We start from the raw sequence: 15344 nt of genomic DNA on the forward strand, positions 1-15344 counted from the left end.
ACTGATGAAAGAAATTAAAGATGATAAAAACAGATGGAGAGATGTACCATGTTCTTGGATTGGAAGAATCAACATCGTGAAAATGACTATACTACCCAAAACAGTCTACAGATACAATGCAATCCCTATCAAACTACCAATGGAATTTTTCACAAAACTAGAACAAAAAATTGCACAATTTGTATGGAAACACAAAAGACCCCAAATAGCCAAAGCAATCTTGAGAAAGAAAAACAGAACTGAAGGAATCAGGTTCCATGACTTCAGACTATACTACAAATCTACAGTGATCAAGACAGTATGGTACCAGCACAAAAACAGAAATATAGATCAATGGAACAGGATAGAAAGCCCAGAGATAAACCCATGCACATATGGTCACCTTATTTTTGATAAAGGAGGCAAGAATATACAATGGAGAAAAGACAGCCTCTTCAATAAGTGGTGCTGGGAAAACTGGACAGCTACATGTAAAAGAGTGAAATTAGAACACTCCCTAACACCATACACAAAAATAAACTCAAAATGGATTAAAGACCTAAATGTAAGGCCAGACACTATCAAACTCTTAGCGGAAAACATAGGCAGAACATTCTATGACATAAATCACAGCAAGATCCTTTTTGACCCACCTCCTAGAGAAATGGAAATAAAAACAAAAATAAACAAATGGGACCTAATGAAACTTCAAAGCTTTTGCACAGCAAAGGAAACCATAAAGAAGACGAAAAGACAACCCTGAGAATGGGAGAAAATATTTGCAAATGAAGCAACTGACAAAGGATTAATCTCCAAAATATACAGGCAGCTCATGCAGCTCAATTTCAAAAAAACTAACAACCCAATCCAAAAATGGGCAGAAGACCTAAATAGACATTTCTCCAAAGAAGATATACAGATTGCCCACAAACACATGAAAAGATGCTCAACATCACTAATCATTAGAGAAATGCAAATCAAAACTACAAGAGGTATCACCCCACACCAGTCAGAATGGCCATCATCAAAAAATCTACAAACAATAAATGCTGGAGAGGGTATGGAGAAAAGGGAACCCTCTTGCACTGTTGGTGGGAATGTAAGTTGATACAGCCACTATGGAGAACAGTATGGAGATTCCTTAAAAAACTAAAAATAGAACTACCACATGACCCAGCAATCCCACTACTGGGCATATACCCTGAGAAAACCATAGTTCCAAAAGAGTCATGTACCACAATGAGCATTGCCGCTCTGTTTACAATAGCCAGGACACGGAAGCAACCTAAGTGTCCATCGACAGATGAATAGATAAAGAAGATGTGGCACATATATACTATGAAATATTACTCAGCCATAAAAAGAAACGAAATTGAGTTATTTGTTGTGAGGTGGATGGACCTAGAGTCTGTCATACAGAGTGAAGTAAATCAGAAAGAGATAAACAAATACCTTATGCTAACACATATATATGGAATCTAAGAAAAAAAAATGTTTCTGATGAACCTACGGGCAGGACAGGAATAAAGACACAGACGTAGAGAATGGATGTGAGGACACAGGGAGGGGGAAGTGTAAGCTGGGTCAAAGTGAGAGAGTGACATTGACATATATACACTACCAAATGTGAAATGGTTAGCTAGTGAGAAGCAGCTGTATAGCACAGGGAGATCAGCTCAGTGCTTTGTGACCACCTAGAGGCGTGGGATAGGGAGAGTGGGAGGGACATGCAAGAGGGAGGGGATATGGAGATATACGCGTGCATATAGCTGATTCACTTTGTTATACAGCAGAAACTAACACAACATTGTAAAGCAATTATACTCCAATAAAGATGTTAAAAAAAAAAAAAAAGATCAGGGTTTCCTTAACCAACGCAGATGCTCTGAACAACTGGATAAAAAGGTAGAGAAAGCTGCATAAATAAAGCACCTACCACACACAGGCTGTTTGAATGCATGGGATGAGGCTGTGAATGCACTCTGCAAACCGTAGAATGCACGTAAACAGGGAACACGCTGCGTGCTTCGAGGAGTTGACAGCGTGATTGTCAGGTCACAAGCCGGCACCATCTGTCTGCTGTTTCCACGCAGGAGGCAGGCAGCCGGAGCAGTGGCCAGAACAGAGGCTCAACCCACTGCCCAACCCCTGCCTATTTCTACGGAGCAGCGCACTGGGGTGTGGTGCGCTCTGCGCATGCCCGGCCGCCCACCGCTCGTCTGAACCTCTGCCAGAGCCGGAGTTGCAGACCTGAGACCCCAGAGCAGGAGTGCGGAGCACAGAGAGCGGCAGGGCAGGGCTGAGACCACGTGGACTGGCCCTGCTGCCCGGCCTCTTGCCCCAAAGCCAAGCAGGTCTGAGGTTGAGCCCTTTGGGTTCAGCTCTGAGGGTGCTGCTGGCGGGCAGTATTGGCCCCGACAGCGTCCTGCCGTGTAACCAAGCAAAGAGCTGGGCTTTCCCATTCCCCGCTCTCCGCCCAGGGACGCTTCATTTAATACCAGCGCTCATAGCTACCACTTCCGGGCACTGTGCACACATTGGAGCTTCCCCCAGCCCCATTTTACAGATGCACCAGCTGGACCAGAGAGGTCACGCGACGTGGTTAGGGTGCACAGCCAGACTCAGCACCAGCTGCTCCAGCTCGCCCGAGCGCTTCTTCCCCTAAGGTCCAAGATGTGTTTGCTGCACCTCTGACTTGTCAAGCAGGTTGAAGATTCATGTTTAGCACCAACTACCTGGTGACATAGACAGAACCAGGTCTTTCCCACCGGTCTTGGACTCAAGTTAAGAGCCCAGAGGTAGAGAAAAGAGGGAAGGGGGTCGGGGAGAGACAGAGACAGAGAATCTGTGCGCTGGGAAGGGTGCCCGAGTTAGAGTCAGAAGAGCTGAGCGATGGCCTCGTCCCCGCCACTCACCACTGTGTGGCCTGGGGCAAGTCACTGCCCTCTCTGGGCCTATATTCTCAACTGAAGAATGAGGCAGGGGGACAAAGGAGGCATGGGGCCCTCAGACTTCTCACAGGCCATGATTCTCTGATCAGAGGGGCGTCCAGGCTGAGCCATGCCCAGATGAGCATGGCTCAGCCAGTGGAATCTGGGGCACTCTGAACTCTGCTCCACAGTGAGGTCTGGCGGTCCCCTCCCCCTTCCCCACTTCACTGTCCCTGCCGCCCTTCACTTCAGCCCTGTGTCCAGTGTTAGGGACTTGGGTTCACCCAGCCTTCCCACCTGCATCTCCCAGCTCACACAACTCCCCTCCCTGGAGTGGTTGGCCCAGGCTGGCTGCTTGGAGTTTGCCTCTCTGGGTGGCACCACCTCTCCTAAAATGTCCACAGTGTCAGGCCTGGAGGTGGCCAGCGAGGTGACAGGAGCTGGACAAGGGAGGAGAAACTGAAGGGAAGAGAGAACCACCAGACCAAGCAGGGCTACCTAGGAGGACAGCTTGGGAGCCTTTGCCTCTCCTGGGGCCGCCCCAGGTGGTCCCCATGGGCAGAGCCAAGCCTGTAGGTTATGGCCAGCAGCCATCGGATTAGGTCAGCGTCTGTTCTCATGGACCAGGCCCTCAGGTATCCCTGTTATGAAATATTTTGAATCATTCTGTCACGTCCTACCACTCAGAGCCAGAGGAGACAGACCTGAAACCAAAATCCACACCTTCGCAGCAAGCCCAGATCAAATACCCCCAGTAACTAACCACAGAAGATCGACAGAGGCAAGTTTGCTTTGCCAAGAGAACACACTTTATTGGGTAAATTTCCAGGGAAACCTAGCTTTACACGGCATAGAAGCAGTAAAAGTCAGAAACACAATCCAAGAAATATTTTTGGTAGAAAAATCTGCTGAGCGGGGAGTGCCTCTAGGGAAGGGGGGGGGTCTTTTAGAGCCGGGACCCAGCGGGGTATCCTCCTTCCTGTGGGCCAGGGCCTGCCCCTTGAGCCGGGCAGCTGGTTACAGCGGCTGCACGTGCTCCCTGCTGGAAATGACTTTCCCATCTCTGATCTCCTCCTTGATGGTACGGATCTGGGTGCTGAGCTGGGGAGCCGGGGCGCAGGGCACACTTGAGATGTAAGGAGCTCTAACGGCAGGCTTGCATTCCATGGCACAAGGGTGGGCAGGCAGCCTGAGGAAATGAGATCATATCAGGGTGTTTGGCATCGGCCATTGGACTGACATTCGCGTTAAATGTAAACAGGGGTCAAGTGAGACGGGTGGGTGACAATGACAAATGGCTCAGACAGTCCCTCTGAAATCCCCAAGGGCTGCAGGGATGAAGACCAGAAAGTCCCAGCCAAAAACAATGGTTGGAGAAGTACCATGAATGGGGTCGACTTGTCCCCCTGCAAAAGCCCAAAGCCCAGGGCTGGAAGGAATCTCTCTGAAGATGCTTTGATCAATCCCCCTTCATCTGTGCAATAACCACTCTAGGACTGATGCCCTCACCGCGGCACTGAGGGTTGGGCCCAGGTGAGCCCTTTCCACAAGCCGGGACCTCCGGAACCCACTCACTTGCAGTCTTCTCCCTCCAGCAGGCAGCGGTAGGTGGTGATCTCCGACTCCAGGCGGGCCTTGACATCCAGGAGCACCTGGTACTCCTGGCTCTGCCGCTCCAGGTCACAGCGGATCTCGGACAGCTGAGCCTCCACGTTGCCGATCAGGCCCTGTATCTGAGCCAGCTGGGAGCTGTAGCGGGCCTCGGTCTCCGCCAGGGTGGATTCTAGGGAATTCCGCTGCAATGGGAAAGAGGAAGCACTCCCAACAGGAGGGAATCCCACCCAGAGACCCACAGCCCTGGGTGTCCGGGTACCATTTGTGATCACACCCCGTGATAACCTGAGGCTGGTGGATCGGGGTGCCTACCACGAGCTTGGCCAGCCACTCAGGCCGGGGCCACTCACCATGCTGTGCTGGGCCTGCAGCTCGATTTCCAGGGCATTGACCGTGCGTCTCAGCTCAATGATCTCTGTCTGGCAGCACTGCAGCTGCTCCGAGCTGGACACCACTTGCTGGTTCAGCTCGTCAGTCTGAAAAGCATGAGAGGACCCAGAGCATGGTCAGAGCAAGTGAAGCTACTGTCAAGGGTGACCCCTCCCCTGGAGCTTGTCCTGGGCTGGCCCGGCCCCACCTGGGTGTTGAACCAGGCCTCCACGTCTCTGCGGTTATTTTCCACCAGGGCCTCATACTGGCATCTCATCTCATCCAGGATCTTGTTGAGATCCACTGGGGGGGCGGCATCCACCTCCACATTCAGCCGGTCCCCAAGTTGGCATCGAAGTGTGTTGACTTCCTGCAGAGAGGAGGCAAGATGGCATAAGGCTGTGAAAAAGATGCTGGATGAGGGTTCGACTGACCTGGGTAAAAACCCTCCTCCTTCGGTTGCCAGCTGTGTGACATTAAACAGGATACTTAACCTCTCTGAGCTTCAGCCTCCTTGTGCACCTCTACCTGCCTCCTCAGAGGATTTGGGAGAGTAAAGTGAGACGATGCAAACACCAGGCAAATAGAATCATTATCAGGCACTACCCTCCAAAGGGAGATTTAGTGTCATGGGCAGGAGTCTGGGATCTGTGTGACATTAGGCAAGTGACTTAACCTCTCTGTGCCTCAGTTTTCTCATCTGTAAAATGGAGCTTGTAATAGTATATACGTCCTGGGATGATTGTGAGGATGACATGAAGTGAGAATGAAATGCAAAGTGCTTCGTATAGTTCCTGGCACACAGTGGGCCATCAGTAAATGTCAGCTGGGGTTACTGTGGAGGTGGCTGTCATAGTTGTTACACCCAAGGGTCAGCAGTGGCTCCCTGCTGGATGGGAAACATCGAGAGGGCGCATGGCATCAACCTCACCTCCTCGTGGTTCTTCTTGAGGCACATCAGCTCCTCCTTCAGGGACTCCACCTGCGTCTCCAGGTCGGCCTTGCACAGAGCCAGTTCGTCCAGGATCCGGCGCAGTCCACTGGTGTCAGCCTCCACCAGCTGCCGCATGCCCAGCTCCGTCTCGTACCTGCACGCACAGAACCCTGCCGAGTCTGCAGCAAAGCAGCCATGCACAGGCAGGACCCACTGCCCTGCTGACCAGCTGCAGTGGCTGATTTGGGGTCAGCATCACTGTGGTCCTTTCCCTCGACCCGAAAGGGATCCAGGATCGATGCCACATTTCCCACTTACAGCTCCATCGGGCCTCACTCCCACTCACCAGCTCTCAGAGGCGGGGGACAGAGGCAAGGGAGCAGCACAGAAACCTTCCTAGATCAGGCCACTCACTTGGTTCGGAAGTCGTCAGCAGCCAGCTTAGCATTGTCAATTTGCAGGACCAGCCTGGCATTGTCAGCCTTGGTCAGCAGGATCTGGGGAACAGGGGGTGTCCCATGAGCTGGGGAAGGCCCAGCAGTGTGGGGACAGGTGGGGAGGGGACAGCCCATCTTTCGGATGCCATGCTTCTAAGTACCACCAGCACCTTTGGCATTTCCAGCCCTGAACATCCTGAGCCCAGGTGTAGAAGGAACATCAGTCCCGGAAGGGGCATCACAGGGATGTCAGTGGCCATCAGTCCTGACATCCGCAGCCCCAAAGTGGCCCAGTGGGTGAGTGGAGAGGCGAGTGGAGAGAACCAGGCCGACCTGGATTCAGGTTCTGCATCCAACACCAACAGGCTATGGGATCATGGGCAAGTTGCTGAACCTCCCTAAAATTCAACTTCCGCATCTGTTAGATGGATCCAGTAATATCCATCTCTATAAGATGAGGAATAAACAAGCGAAAGGATGGGAAGCTGTCAGCCCCAGGGCTTGTGTCCAGTAGGGGCTTGGTGCATGCGACTGCCCTATCTATAGCTGAGACAGCGGAGGGAGGGGAGGAATGGCTGGCTGGAGAAATGGCTGGATTGGAGGGGAGGTTACAAGCAGCAGAGAGGTCTGGGTCCCCCCAAGAAACCAAGACCCTAGAGAGAAAAGCTGGCCCTAATAGGAGAGAGAATCCCCTAAGAGCTACAGTCCCATCTGTAGTGGGACGAGACAGACCCCTCCCAGGGTTTGGGCTGCTGGGCTGGAGAGGGGCCAGGTCCCAGTTACCTTCTGCTGGAGCTCCTCGATGGTCCGGAAATAGGACTGGTAGTTGGGGCACACAAGGGGGTCTTGTTGCTGGCTCCGCTCCCGGATGCGGCACTCCAGCTCCGCGTTCTCCCGCTCCAGCTGGCGCACCTTCTCCAGGTAGCTGGCCAGTCGGTCGTTCAGGAACTGCATGGTCTCCTTCTCGTTGCCGTTGAAGGAGCCCTCGCAGGACCAGCCCCCGCTCCCGGTAAAGCAGGAGGAGTGGTACCCAGAGGACAGGCAGGAACGAGGCAAGCAGCTCCCAAGGCCGGAGAGGCCCAGCCTGACAGAGGAGGCTGACCCCCCAACACCAGAAAGGCCAGAGACTCTGCAGGAGCCCACAGAGCGGACACAGGACACCCGAGAGACGCCACCTGTGGTGCCACAGAGGCCTTTGATGGACCCAGAGGAGAAGATCGGAGAGCAGAGCTGGCTGGCCATGATGCTAGCAGAGAAGGTTGCAGCTTAGCAAGGAGCTCAGGTTCTGAGTCTCATGGCCTCTCTGGGGCATTTATATACACTTTCCGTGGGGTGTTGCCATGTTATTCCTATTCCAGGAAATTAGTCTCATTAGAATGTGATTTTTTGCTACCCATCCAAATTCCTTGCCTTATAAAAAGAAAAAAAAAATTAGTTTGCTAAGTCAGGACTCTCAGCTGTTGTCATTTCCTAGCAGAATATGAATTTTATTGCCTCCTCAAAGTTCTTGCACCAGATCCCATGAATCAGGAGTGGCCTCACAAATTACATTTGGTACCTGCCCTCTCTGCATGATTTCCCCGAGGAACCAGTTATTTGTCACCTCTGTCCACTACCCCAACCCCCCCGCCCTCATAGCTGCTCACCTCTGCCTGGGCCACTGGGATGGTGAGAAGGGAGCAAAGGGAACTAAAATTCATGGAGCACTCATCATGTGCCAGGCTCGTGGTTATTTCATTCACACCTCACAACAATCCTGAGAGGTGTTCAATATTATTTCCATTTTACCAGTGTGGAGAGTGAAGGTGAGAATGGTAGAAAGAAATGAAAGAAAGAAAGAAAGAAAGAGAGAAAGAAAGAAAGAAAGAGAAAGAAGGAAAGAAAGAAAGAAAGAAAGAAAGAAAGAAAGAAAGAAAGAAAGAAAGAAAGAAAGAAAGAAAGGAAGGAAGGAAGAAAGGAGGGAGGGAGGGAAGGAGGAAGGGAAGGAAGGAAGGAAGGAAGAGAGAGAGAAAGAAAGAAGGGAGGGAGGGGGGAGGGAGAAAAAGAAAGAAAGAAAGAGGGAGGGAAAGCTTGCTTGAGATGAACAGGCAGTGAGTAACAGATCTTGGATCTGAAACCAGGGATCTCGGACCCCAAATCCCATGCCCTTGTCCCACTGCTTCCCCCATACAACCAAGGTCAAGTGCAGGCACCCAGAATTTCGGGACAGGAGACCTAGGTCCAAACCCTGGCTCTGCTGATGATCTGCCCTGTGACGCTGAGCACATCATTTCCCCCCAGGCATCCTCAGGGTCCTCACTGGGACAGTACAGAGCATCAGCCTGCCCTGCCTGCTTCACACAGATACGAGGAGAGTCAAACCAGGCCAGAAGTAAAAGTGTTTTAAAACCCATCGGGTGCCGTAGAAAAGTTGGTTGGGCTCAGAGGACAGTCTTTGATGATGGTTTATGGCTGTGGCTGGCAAAGGGTCGTAGCTGCTTTGGAGGGAAGTTTCCTTTGTGAGCCCCAATTTCCTGAACCTAAGAGGGTAAAACCAGGACCCTGGACACCCCACGGGTGCCTAAACAGGTTACAGAAACAGTCAATGCAGCAGACCCTTTGGACAGGGAAGGGAGGAACGGATGACACACTGCCAGAGAGTTAAGCGAGCCAGGAGGAGAGCCTGAGACTTAAGGACCAAAGGTAAATTCAGTCTTCCACCCTCAAAGCGGGTTTTCCCAAGGCTTGAACAACCTGCTCACTCTTCCCCCACACAGACACACACAGCAAGGCTGGCGTTTACAGAAGCATTTATGTGCTTCTGAGGTTGTAATTTACCAACCTCTTAAAACACATTATAAGCTTCTCTCTGAAATTACTCAGGAGGGTTGGCTGTGGTGGACACACCTCGCCCAGTTCAGTGGACACCTCAACAGGATGCCCGAGAGCCACCCGATGGGCTCCCCGGGGTGCACACGCCGTGCGGCCCCTCCTAGGAGGGACAGCAGGGGCATCAGGCCTCCAGAGCTCCGCTGCCTCAGCAATGGTTCCTTATGGCTGCCCATCCTCCCTGCAGGGCCTAGGACGGGGCTGTCTCGAGGTCTCTCCACCTCGGCCCTGTGGACATCGCAGACTACGTAATTCCCAGCGCGGGGGCGCCCTGTGCATCGTGACGTGTCTGCAGCATCCCTGAACTTTACCGCCGGATGCCAGTAGCAACCTCTTCCCCCAGGCGTGACAACCAAAAATGTCTCCAGACGCTGCCAAATGTCCCCTGGGCGGCAAAACTGCCCCCAGTTGAGACCCACTGGACCATCAGGACGGGGGCTGGGGCTCTGGCCAGATCTCCTGTAAGCACCTCCTTTGTTTTCTAGGACAACTAGTGCAGAGTCTGGCTGTCACTGTAGGGCCCATTCAGGCAAGTCCTTAATGCACCCATGACCCAACTCACCTCACTTGTGACACAGCATGCTCGTCCTGAGGGTAGCACCTCCTACGCCCCTGACACAGCTCTTCTCTCTTTGCGGTCTCTGGCTGCTGGCATCTGAAGTTAACGTTCTCATTTTCTTTTTTTTTTTTTTTTTAATCCCTCCCCTTGTGCAATCTGTATCTGAAGCTGGTTCTAAGTTTCCCTCAGGGCCATGGAGTGAACAGGTGTCTGCTGCTTCAGCTGTGTCCCGTCACTCAGTACGTACATCCAGAGGGCCACTGCGGGCCGGAGTCCAGACAGGTGTCTCCAAGGCCGTGAAGAGAGGCACGTACCTCTTCTGGAGCGAGTGACAAGCTGGCCAGAAGGTCTTTCGGTCGCCCTTGGTCCCCTGCTTTTCTCCATGGTGTAGACTGCAAGGCCACCTCTTGGAGGGAAGTGTGGTAGGGGGGCCTCATGGGAGGAATTCCTCTGCTCTCTTTCACCTCAGAAGCCTGGACCATCACGGGATGAACTGATGCCCGAGAGGAACACATGCTCTTCCTGTATCAGAGGAGAGAACCCAGGACTCATAGGGCTGCTCACCTCCCGAGGCAACTCAGCCCACCCCCCCACCCATGGTGGCCCTGGAGAAAATGCACCTACTCAGTGTTAAGTACATCAGGGGTACCCAGGCATCAGGTTTTATTTCAAAATAGGGTCCTATTCTGAGACCATCCTTTCTAACATGAATCAAAAATACACTGGGCTGGGCTTCCCTGGTGGCACAGTGGTTGAGAATCTGCCTGCCAATGCAGGGCACACGGGTTCGAGCCCCGGTCTGGGAAGATCCCACATGCCGCGGAGCAACTGGGCCCGTGAGCCACAATTACTGAGCCTGCGCTTCTGGAGCCTGTGCTCCGCAACAAGAGAGGCCGCGACAGTGAGAGGCCCGCGCACCGCGATGAAGAGTGGCCCCCACTTGCCACAACTAGAGAAAGCCCTCACACAGAAACAAAGACCCAACACAGCCAAAAATATATAAATAAATAAATTTTAAAATGTTTAAAAAAAAAAAATACACTGGGCTAAGAGTCAGGGGGCCTGGACTCCAGGCCGACCTCTGCCGCGCTCTGTTTGAGCCTCAACCACTCTGGGCCCCAGAGCCCCAGTCTGAACAGGAAGGGTCTGGACAGGGTGAGCCCGAGGCCCTTGCATCTCAGACATAGGATTTAAGGCCCAAGTGTTTCCCGTGCAGCCGGCCGGGAGTCCCCTGGACGTGTCTGTGACTCCTTCACCATCAGCCACTGTCCCTTCTCTGTCACTGACCACAGAACAAAGTGGAGTTATGGAGGTTCAGCCTGTGACGCGGTTGGGTTTTCTCTTCTTTGCAGTCCGCGTGGACCTCAGTCTCCCTTTACCTCCAGGTCTACTGTATGGCTGTTAGCATAGCGCCATCTTGGGCCCTTACAGCTCCTCCTCTCCTTCTGCTGACCCTACCCAGGACTGTACTGGGCAGTAAATCACTTCTCTGTCATCAAGGACTTTGTAGCTAATAGATATTGTCTAATAATCATTAGGACCGGGTGACCTCTGTGCTCTGTTAGTCCCCAAACAGTGATGAAAACCTTCCATGACGTATTCCCGGCATCCGTGAGACTAGTTATCCATTCATAAATCTTGACTCAGGAATGCACGTCCTGTCTCCAAGCTCCTATCCCCATACCCTAAGTTAACTCTAAAGTTGTCCCCATGGTGCCTCGGTGGTGCGGAGTACAGCTGCAGATGCTTCCAGATCGCTGTCAGCCCCATCCCACCCTGTGAGTAATAAACTGATCCCATTGATTGGATGGAGCTGCCTGCCTCGCTTTTTGGTCTCAAGATGCCTTCTCAGTTCGGTGGGCACTTATCCTTCCCGCCATCCTCTGACATCCTCCAACACCTGCACACCAGGAAAACGCAATGGCTCGGCTTCCTCCCAGCCTCCCTCCATAGGCAGAGGCAACATGAGTCCACCTCCCAAGGCTGGTCCCTAGGAGGGCCCATTTGGAGGTGCAGGGTCACCAGGACATTAGTCAGTCATCCCCGCATGTCCAGGCTGAAATGATATCTCTGGCCAACTGAGCCAACTAAGACTTGGCTTTGCAGAAGAAGGGCTTAGAAAGTATCGGGCAGGACAGCAGGGGCCCTGAGCCTGGACTCAGCCAGACCTTGGTTCAAGCTCCTTAATTTCTTCAAGCCTCCGTTTTCCCAAAAGGTGAGTGGAGCTCATAATGCCATATTCACAGGATTGTGACAACTAAGTTGAAACGTGCTTGATAAACAGGAACTCACTTCACAGATTTAAGAGATCAAAACTCTTCTTAAGGGAGATCCCTGGTGGCCTAGTGGTTAGGATTCCAGGTTTTCACTGCTGTGGCCCGGGTTCAATCCCTGGTTGGGAAACTGAGATCCCACAGGCCGCATGGCGCAGCCAAAAAAAAAAAAAAAAATCTTCTTACAGCCCATGTAGTCTGAGCCCCAGCTGAATGCTATTTCCAGGGCACAAACTGCTCACCCAGGTTTCATGGGATGCTGATTCGGAGGCCTAACCCAGCTGTGCAAGGAAAGACAGCTGCTCAAAGAGGTTGTAGCTGGGACTGTGTCCAGAACTGCAGGGGCCCTAGACTGTATCCAGGACTCTCTGGCCTCTGACCTTTACTGTAGAAGCTCCTAAAAGCTCCCTGACCCCACCTATTGCAGACACAGGTGCCGGCTTGGGGGCTAGAGAGCTGACAGGATGCTCTCTGACCACCATGACCTCAGCTTGGGGAGCAGGGCGAAGAGGGAGGTTGCTGCTGCAGGAACAGAAAACACTCTTGCTTTCTCCAAGCCCACCTTGGAAAGCCACCAAGTTCAAAGTCAGCGGCTGAGTGTGTGGCTCCTTCTTTGGTAAAAATAGGTCTCCACCCTCAAATGAGCTTCCATTTGAAAGCCAAGGTTCCCCTTGGGCAGAGACCCAAGAAGTCAAGCCTGAGTCTCTTCTACCCAGCTCTGAGCTGTCCCTTCGATGCAGAAGGCTTCAGGCACCGCCTGTCACAGTGTGCCCAAGGAGCCCTGCTCCTCTGATCTGTGGTCAGAATGTGCCAGCACCCCCAGTGCCCCAGTGGACCATGGGGCAGCCAGATCCCCTACGACTGGGCAGCAAGGGGAATGAGACCATTCAAAAAGCCCAGTGACTGCCTCTCTTAGAGTGTCCTGCTGGCATAGGCTTCATCTTCCTGGTTTTCTCCTGCTCCCTATCCCATCTTTGGCATTCACACGCGCAAGTCCTACAAATTTCCCACCGTAAGAGGCATCTAAGAAGTGCTCACCCCATCTGTGTCTTAGCCTTTTTAGACTCCGACCCAGAACCCACCCAGAAAAAGGGAGACCCACACTGATCTCTTTCCCCTCAACACGGGTGCTTTTTCCTTGTAACAAAGAATTTGTTCAAGCAACAAAGCACTCAGGATTCCCGGCCCCTCCCTGAACAGCAGGGTTACTACATACTCTGTGTCAAATAACCACATCAAAACTCCTACCAGATCTCCTGCCAGCTGATGTTAGATTTTAGTACAGACAGGCAGGAACAGGTCCACAAAGTTGAAGGAAGCATTATGGTAGGGGAAAAAAAAATCTTCAATTATGACATTTCGAGCCACCAATTTAATTTGTCCAAAGAATCAGAGAAAGGTCTTGCTTATTTGGTTTTGATGGTGGAAAACTCAGGGCAGTTTGCAAACCTGCTGAGGGTAGGGTTGCCAGATTTAGCAAATAAGACTACACGCAACATCTGGGACATATTTATACTAAAAACGTATTCATGTGTATTTGCAACTGCAATTTAACTAGGCGTCCTGCATTTTCTCTGGTAATCCTCACTAAGGAAGCATCACTGTTTGAGAACTTCGGCCAAACATGACACAGCTGTTCCTTCCCTCCTTCCGCTGTGACTTGTCACCATGACTGGCTGGTCTCAGGAACAGGTATAACGGGCTTCCCTTGGAAAATCGTGACTTTCCGTCCTTTGTACCCCGATCTCAGTGGCTGCCATTTTTGCCCTCACAGGCCCGGTGAGCAGGATTCAGAAGAGTGCTAAGGTGTCCTTTCTCTCTCCTGGCCGCCTCAGTGACATTCCACCCCCGATGGCAGCTGCCTTCAGCGGGGTGACTCAGTCCTTCCTCGGCGAGATTTGGCAAGTCCCTCTCGGCTCCATTTCCTGGTCGCCCGGCCTGTGCCCCCGACTTCCGCCTACCCCCTGCTGTCGCCAGGCCTCACCAGCCTCAGGGCATTCTGGGTGCACACACTAATTGACCATGGAGGTCTTCCCCTCTCCCTGGCTGCCCCTCTACAGGGCCCAGAGCCAGTGCTAGGGGCCTCAGGAGAGCAGCGAGGTGACCGCGGCCCTTGGCTTCTCCCAAGACTCTAGGGCTCTGCCAGGCTCCTCAACATCCAGCTTCTCAATGTGCCGCTCCGTGGATGGTCCTAAAGCCCCACTGGGCCAGGACCTGACTCTAATTAGGCCTCGAAACTCCCCCTTTACCAGGCCCAGAATCACCCTGGAACCCCCATCTCTCCCAAGATATAAAGGTACTTTCTCTCGCCCTGGGATACGGTTTTGGCAACTGTCCAGGGATGCAGGATTCTGCCCCAAACTGTTCTTGCCATTGGGGTGGCCCAGAGAGCTGCCCTGACCCCAATCTTAAGCCATACCTCTCCAGTTCTCTCACACCAAGCTCTGCCTTCTGCATCCTAGGGCCACTTCTGTCTCGCCCACAGGCCAGCTCTTCCTGCACAGCTGCACTGGCTCACCGCTCCTGTGTGTCTGGAAGAGGCCAGGGCCTCCTACTCAGATCCACTCGGTTCCTAACTCCCCCCACCCAGCTTTTACGGAGAATTCCAGAGCTGTCATTGCTCTCCCTGATGTCCTTAGCGAACCTGTGGTTTGTGGGAGACGCACAGACCCACTGGGAGAAGAAGCTGGTGCCTCAGTCTCCCGTGTCCCCTTGATTCAGGTACCACTTAACTGGACCACAAAACGAGTTCCCCAAACACCCTGTTTGATTGGATTCCATCGTCTGCATTTCCAGGGGTTGGGGTGCAGTCGACCTCACTCTCTTCCTGCTAATGACAGTTTGTCTGCAAAACAGACTATGGGCTCCAGGCAGTAATTAACCAGGATTTATACTGGGGGTTCTACTTTCAAACTCATCTGAGATCCTCGGATGAAAGAAGCCACAGAGTTATTATGGCTGTTCATAAAAATGGGCCAGAAGAGTGAATACCAGCTCCTTGCCAACTCCCCCAAATCCCCACCCCCTCCAACAGGTGCCCACCCACCTGGTCCCTCCCGAGCGCTGCAGCAGGATGGAGAGTCTGATGTGCTCAGCTCTTTGAGAGCCCCCCAGGACAAGCTGCTCAGGAGGATGCAGCCTGCATACCCTGCTCCTCTCCAGCCCCCAACAGCTCCAGGAACACCATCCAACAGGGGGCAGGTCCCAGCCACCCCGAGATGCACTGTCCCAGGCCGGCAGGGAAGAAGGGCACAGCCACGGACATGGGGAAGCTGGGACAGTGCGTCATCACACCCCATGGACCACAGCCCTCCTGTGCCATCTCTTCCTCCTCTTCCCTCAAGCGAGATTCCCCTTACTAGGAAGCCCCAGGCACCCTCA

At 52.7% G+C, this 15344-nt stretch overlaps 1 protein-coding gene across 2 annotated transcripts; it reads right to left on the minus strand.

Annotated features, from left to right (window-relative positions):
- Positions 1 to 1302: 1302 nt before the first annotated feature.
- On the minus strand, positions 1303 to 15344 carry KRT36 (keratin 36). 2 transcript variants are annotated; one of them, XM_082374322.1, is made up of 9 exons: positions 14383 to 15344; positions 9694 to 10212; positions 7047 to 8019; positions 6241 to 6323; positions 5824 to 5980; positions 5101 to 5262; positions 4874 to 4999; positions 4485 to 4705; positions 1303 to 4098 (listed from the first exon to the last, which is right to left on the minus strand). In XM_082374322.1, exons 3-9 carry the CDS (start codon positions 7503 to 7505, stop codon positions 3927 to 3929), a joined length of 1380 nt encoding a protein of 459 aa, XP_082230448.1. In that variant the 5' UTR covers positions 7506 to 8019; positions 9694 to 10212; positions 14383 to 15344; the 3' UTR covers positions 1303 to 3926. The 2 variants fall into 2 exon arrangements, with proteins under 2 accessions (XP_082230448.1, XP_082230447.1); XM_082374321.1 differs by lacking the exons at positions 9694 to 10212; positions 14383 to 15344 and having other exon boundaries at positions 7047 to 8257.

Source organism: Balaenoptera borealis, assembly GCF_965194805.1.
Source record: "Balaenoptera borealis genome assembly, chromosome: 20".
Classification (NCBI taxonomy): Eukaryota; Metazoa; Chordata; class Mammalia; order Artiodactyla; family Balaenopteridae; genus Balaenoptera; species Balaenoptera borealis.